This window comes from Ursus maritimus, unplaced genomic scaffold (genome assembly GCF_017311325.1).
Source record: "Ursus maritimus isolate PB19 unplaced genomic scaffold, ASM1731132v1 scaffold_92, whole genome shotgun sequence".
Classification (NCBI taxonomy): Eukaryota; Metazoa; Chordata; class Mammalia; order Carnivora; family Ursidae; genus Ursus; species Ursus maritimus.
The window spans coordinates 15307-22135 of record NW_024427130.1 but is presented as its reverse complement, the minus strand read 5'-3'; the positions used below and the strand labels follow the sequence as shown (position 1 = coordinate 22135).

The following is a 6829-nucleotide window of genomic DNA, read 5'->3' as shown; positions in this document are numbered from 1 at the left end:
TGAAAACTACCTTATTCAAGTACCATGTTATTGCAGTTGTCCTTGCAATTATCATAGAGTATATTATGCTTATGATATATTTCTTTAACTAGTAAAGAGAATTAAATAATTGACCTCAAAAAGCAAAAGAAACAGAAATGAATACTCTGAAGGGTATAACATTTATCTGTAACATTTATCTGACAGAGGGGTAAACTCTAGGTCAAAATAGAAAATTTTCTTTTGTAAATTCAATTCATTAATAAGATAAATGTTTGCAGGAAAAACTTTTCTATTTTGTTTTCTTTTCAAAAAGTTAATGATTTTAAAATATATGCCATCTGATGTCATATCTAAGTCAAGAGAAGACATTTCATGCACATTTATTCGCATTTTAAGCCCTGTGATTTAGGACTGCCATTTGAAACCCTACCAATTCACTGCCTTAAATCACTTAAGATTCTTATTTGCATCTTTTAAACATTTTCTGTGCCCATGTGATGGGCTTAAGGAAGGTTATAAATACTTTCTATTTTCCAAGGATATCCTTTGTTTAGTTTTCATGCTTGTCCTCTTAGGTGGATTCTATTACTTTACCCATTTTACAGATTAGGAAACTAGGACTAGACAAGCTAAATACTTTATCAGTGGTAACGCAATCTTTGATAAAGCTGGGGTTAAAATTCATGTAAGTCTAAGTCCAAGATGTTAACCATACTTACATTGACTTCATGAATGTTTTCTTCTTGAATTTAATTAATCAAGTATGGGTCATCTATTTAATAATATATGTACATTAAGATTATAAATTTATGTACATTAAGTAATAAAAGAAGTCTAGCTTTACTAAGAATTGTATCTGACTATATATTTAGTATTTCCTTTACTAATATAACATTGATAGTCAATTTATCAAATACTGATTGTCATTATTTATATTTTTTAATTGCTTATCAGGTTATAGAATAAAAGAAGAAATCCAAGTGCTGGAGTAGAAGAAATAAGAGTGGAGTAGAAGAAATAACAAGAATGTAATATGTAACTCATGGTCTTAGAGAAAGATGAACTTTAGTTGTTCAGGCAAAGTAGAAACTGCTTAGAATATTGGGATGGTACAATTAGACAGTTAAAAGTTTCTGAAAAAAGAAAGAGAAACTCAGTTTAATATATGAAAGAAAGCACAATACATGGGAAAGAGGGGCCATAATACAAAGAAAGGCTGTTGCTGTGTGGAATGAGGTAATCAGGGCAATATATCCTGTGATAAGTGTTTATAAGAGTTATATGTTTAAATGTGTGATCTGACGTGTGATATATCTCTTGCCTTCTCTTTCAGATCATTAGTAAAAGTATTGCCAACAGTGATGCCCCTAAGTTTTGGTTGCTTTGATGGCAAATAGTTTTCAGGATGGGTCTGAGGAAGATAGATTGAGATAGATAGATTGTCCTTTCTTTGGGTTGACACCAAAATGGTGATGAAAGGGTAATGACAGGGAACAGAGGGCACACTTTCAATGAAAGAAAGTAGAGTAGTAGTGATTCTGAAATTACCCCTGCCACAATGACATAACAGGTTCTTAAAGTAATCCTGAATATATCAGCATGTGCAATCAGCTAATTTACAAACTTAAAAAACAGACCAATTAAACTTCTTTTGCCTGTTAAACCTATTATTGCCCATAATGAAAGACTATACATACTAATCAAACTATACTGTCTCAAATTTAACCAAGGTTGCTAAAAATTCATGACATACTCAACACATTTTTCCTTCAGAAATATGATTGGTTGTTCTAGATGCCATGAATAGTATAAATTGAGCTCATTAGTAGAAGAATTTAAAATATCCAACATCCTTGTGTTTCAGAGGGAAGCTTACTCCTGATACATTAAAAGGTATGTGGTTTTTTTTCATAATTTGAGTTCTTTCCGTTATGCTTCTTTGTTTCTCTGTATTTCATGTTTCACAGAGGCAAATGTATTCCACATTTATAATACTACATGCTGTCCGGAATTAATTAACACATTTGGACCACAATTGAAGTGGTCTTTGATTACTCAGTGAATTTTTTACTTTTTTAATGTAGCAAAGCTTGTGTGTGTGTGTGTGTGTATACAGTTTAAAGTTTAGTTCCAGAACCCAAAAGAACATTCTAAAACCAAACTACAATAATATTTCTTTTAATTACTTGTCAAATAAAATAATATTTTCAGGGTATGGTTTACAACACTGAAAACATTTAATTCAAGTACATTAAATAACATTTTAAAATGGGATTATCAACAAAATGTTTACAGAATCTTTTTTCATATTAATTTGTTAAAAAACAATATAGACAACTTATTGTGGTTTCTGTATCAGCATTACTACACATTATATTCACTTTCTACAGAAAGGACTATGGTTTTTCTACTTATCATTTTCAAAGTAAGTCAATAACTTGGGCCTTGAAGCTATGTGTATTTCTTGGGATATTTGGGTTTTGTTTCATATCCATGTGTCTAATTTGTGGAGTAAGTACACTACAGTGTCTAACGAAAGGTATCACTGACTAAAGATGAAAACGTTTACACAGAAATCATTTTAATTCATTGAAGAACCAAATACCAGAATCAAGGAGAATTAGAAACCTCTTCTGGAGAGGTCCTGTTGACATCTTTTGCAATGTGGACCCTTGGAACTTAGCGATGTCACTTGAAGGTCTGTCTATGATACTACAGGACTGGAACATGTAAAACTAAATCCTAGTCACTCCATTTTAACAATTTACTAGCAATAGAGTTATGTGAATTATATGTATTTTATGAAGCACTAATTGTATGCATATTTGAGATGAGATGAGAAAGGCAGGTGTTGACTTATATTTCAGGGCCATAAGAAATGGGGACCTGGATTTTGTTTGCTTGCCTCCTGGGAGCAGCCTTCACTATGCCTGTGAGTAAAATGCTTCTTGTGTAAATCAATATCCAATTTCACAAGCTTGGACATAAAAATCTGCCCTATAGCTGTTAAACTTACGGTTTAAGACAGTATGAGTGAAACTTTTGGAAGGGACCCTTGAAAGGGGTCCAGAGAAAGTGCTCTATCACCTTAGGCAAATACTACAAAAATGTAAGTTTTCTCTAAAACCCAATTTCTCCATAAGAATCCAAGTCTCTTCCTGCTCTGCAAATCCTAGCGTTGTTATCCTTCAGATGGTAAGATTTGGGTGCTAGGAATTTCCTTCTTGAACCATCTCCTTGTTGTCAGAGGCCAGATCCCTTTGGATGCTCCTGCTAAGCACATGACTTCCCATGTGGTTGTGCAAAATTCATTTGGATATTTTCTACATTCAAATGTACAACCTGGAAATCTGGACCATTCTCTTTAGACATAGGTACATTAAGATCTGACAGCTTAGATCATATGCAGGCAAAGCAGAACCCAGCTGCTTTTTGGTGGCATAAAGAACAGTTGATAAACCAGAAGCCAGAAAATGTTGCATATCAGCCTCCTGTCTTCCTCTCTCACCCACAAGAACAAGATTTTGTGCTCTGCCTTCCTGAAATCCTGCATTGTGGCAATTTCTAGTATTCCGACAGGCCCTTGAATTACAAATAGAGCCCTTTTTCCATTCTTCAATTCAACACAGCTACTCCCTGGGGGCTTATATGAAGAATGTATAGGAAGAGCAGTTGCATGACTAAAATAACTCACACTCAGATGGGAGTAAATAAGCCATTTTAGTAAATATGAGCATTTAAAAATAATAGAGCCTTAATTAGCTTGATATCTGCTCTCCCTTCTCCCTTTCCCCAATTCCAGAGCCAACTGGCATTGCACATAGCAGGCATCAGTCACATGGCCTCCCTTTTGATGGGACAGATAGTCCTGGTGTAGATAATTTTTCAGGTTGGTTTTTTTTTTTTTGAACTTTAAGTTTTTTCTGCCATAAAAACTTTGACAGAATAATAAAAAGAATCAGTTTAAATTTTATAAATCAGGTCTTCCAATTTTCAAGGGATTTATAATGTTTCCACTTTACTGCACACATATTTTCATATTCACCAATAATTCACAGGTATTTCTTTCTTTTGTTGTTGTTGATGTGGTTTGCATGACAATTGTGAGGAATCTCTTTGATACCTAAGGACTTATCTACCTCCTGATCTATAAGGGAAGGTTTGTGAGACAGTTCTTCTCTTGTTGATATTTCGTAATTATGTAAGAGAAATACATCTTTTTTTCCAAGATGGAGTGAGTTTCATTAAGATATAAAATGGGGGATGGGATACAGTAGCATTAGTTGACAACATGGATGTGGGGGTTGTCTGAAAATCACTGGAGGTTAACCATGCATTGGTTTTTGCTTCCAAGTCTTGGGAAAGTCATTTACTTGTTCTGGACCTCTTTAAAATAAGAGGGCCCCTCTCCTACACAGTATACATGTTCAGACAAAAGTAAACTTCAAATATATTTGCACCATACAGATTCTTTTAAAGTAGTTTTTCTTAATGTGGACAATTGCATATTGACTTAATCTCTTCCCCTCTCTCCCTCTTTCTCTTGCTATCCCTCCTTCCTCCTTTCTCTACCTTTACCTCCCTCTCTATTTCTTTCCCTCTCCCTCTTTCTTTTTCTTCTCCTTTCCCCTCTATAAAAGCTACCACCTCATCCTGGGCACCCTGGTTATATCAACTTCAGCTATGAGGTAATTTTTCTCTTTACTAATTTTGACCATTGTTTGAGTTAACAATGCCCTGGGCTCTGCAAAGAATAGTGTGTTGATTCTTCAAGACATTTCTCAGTCCCACCTTTTCAGTTCACATTACCAGCTTTCTTGTTTGATGGGTTGCCTCAAGCCTGCACTGCCCCAGCACACTCCTACTTGGCCTCTCTGACTCAGTTTCTCCTCCTTATACGGCTATAAAGCTATCCATCATGAACTACCACTCAGGGTGGGGCTGCAAGGTAGGGCAGAAAGTGAACTCTGGCTGAACAGCTTTGTTCTATTCCAGCCTGTGAAAGGTGGGGGAGTCAGGTAAGATGTTATTTAAGATCCTTTCCAGCTAGAAACTCCTGATTCTAAGATGTTCACACTCTATGTGTCTCCCTTGTTTGTCTTTACTGAAAGATCAATGACCAAGAGATATATGACATATTCTCAGAGCAATGGAAAGCAAGCAGTGTCTGGAAATCAGGTTTGAAGGTCTCCTCAACCACACAGCAACCACAGGAACTTGGGCAAATCATTTTCCTCTCAGGAACTTTGGTTTTTTCATCTGAAGAAGGGAAATAATTATAATGCCCACACTACAAATAGTTTGAGGAGCAAAATAGTTAAGCAATATAAAAGTGCTTTGTTAAGTGTAACCCGAGCAATGTTAATAATTGCTTCTTGTACTGATATCAAATGCTATACTACTACATGAATGTGTCCCAGGACCTGAGATTATCCAAGTACAATACTATTTTTGGAGAAATGAAACTCTAACTTCTTTCATGTTCAGATGATAATCTGTGAATCTGTTTACTTATACAAACTGAGGAAAAATGTTAACAATTTGAGGCAAATTTTGTTATATCTTAAAAGGTTGATATATTTAACCAGAAAATCTGTGTTTTAGTTGAGAAACAATGTTTGTCTTTTATTTTTTCATTATGACATCCACAAAAAAAAAAGATATAATTATTCTTATATCACATTAAATTTGTTTTGTTTTGCTCTTGCAAAGAACAGCAGGAGCCATGAAATTAAACAGAATCACCTCATTAAGATTATGAGCCTCTTTAATTCCACATGACCTTGTCTGTAAAAGTGACAGTAGTGACATTTGCTTTAGAGTATGTTAGAAAACATGAAAAAGGTGATGGATGTAATACACTGCCTAACCATAGGAAATATCTGACAAATGTTTACCTTATTGTTTCTTCTGTAGAACTCACGTTTTCAGGCTACCAATTTTGACAGGACTGCATTAGTGAGTCTGTATTTCATGCAAGTAAATTAAAACAGATGTGTTCTAATGTCTCTTTCTCTTAAGGTGCTTACACCTCTGAAATGGTACCAGAACATACGGCATCCGGTATGCAGATTTTTTTTATTCTTTATTCCCTTACAATATTAACCACGTATTTCAATTTTCTTTTAACTGAGATAATATACCTATGCCACATACAGATACTAATGGGAAATTTAGTTTGTAAAAGTCATATCTATGTGCACAGTTAGAAGTTCTTGTACAAGGAAAAATGAATAAGTATTCAGATTATCAAAATTACAAAGAAAAAACATGACTACTTCTCCATCTGGAAGTCAATGGAGCCAATGGTAAACCTGACTTTTTGTTTCTCACCAGTACCCTTCCTATGGTTACGAACCCATGGGTGGATGGCTGCACCACCAAATCATTCCTGTGCTGTCCCAGCAGAATCCCCCGAATCACGCCCTGCAGCCTCATCACCACATCCCCATGGTGCCAGCTCAGCAGCCCGTGGTCCCCCAGCAACCAGTGATGCCAGTTCCTGGCCAACACTCCATGACTCCAACCCAACACCACCAGCCAAACCTCCCTCTGCCTGCCCAGCAGCCCTTCCAGCCCCAGCCCGTCCAGCCACAGCCTCACCAGCCCATCCAGCCCATCCAGCCCATCCAGCCCATCCAGCCCCAGCCACCCATGCACCCCATCCAGCCCCTGCCGCCACAGCCACCTCTGCCTCCGATGTTCCCCATACAGCCCCTGCCCCCCATGCTTCCTGACCTGCCTCTGGAAGCTTGGCCAGCAACAGACAAGACCAAGCGGGAGGAAGTGGTGAGTATCCCTTGAAGCCACTACAACACCTGGGAAAATGGTAAAGCAAAATTAGCCC

At 36.6% G+C, this 6829-nt stretch overlaps 1 protein-coding gene across 1 annotated transcript; it reads left to right on the top strand.

Moving 5' to 3' along the window:
• The first annotated feature begins 2860 nt into the window (after positions 1 to 2860).
• Positions 2861 to 6786, top strand: LOC103681022 (amelogenin, X isoform-like). Its single transcript, XM_008710514.2, has 5 exons — positions 2861 to 2914; positions 4623 to 4670; positions 5899 to 5940; positions 6004 to 6045; positions 6319 to 6786. Exons 1-5 carry the CDS (start codon positions 2861 to 2863, stop codon positions 6784 to 6786), a joined length of 654 nt encoding a protein of 217 aa, XP_008708736.2.
• The last annotated feature ends 43 nt before the right edge of the window (positions 6787 to 6829 follow it).

What these genes read in the sequence shown, in the direction of transcription:
- LOC103681022 (XM_008710514.2), top strand. Translation starts at nt 2,861, where the DNA reads ATGGGGACCTGGATTTTGTTTGCTTGCCTCCTGGGAGCAGCCTTCACT. An exon ending in GAGCAGCCTTCACTATGCCT is followed by an intron (nt 2,915 to 4,622) that starts GTGAGTAAAATG and finishes CCTCTATAAAAG; the next exon opens with CTACCACCTCATCCTGGGCA. An exon ending in ATATCAACTTCAGCTATGAG is followed by an intron (nt 4,671 to 5,898) that starts GTAATTTTTCTC and finishes TTTCTTCTGTAG; the next exon opens with AACTCACGTTTTCAGGCTAC.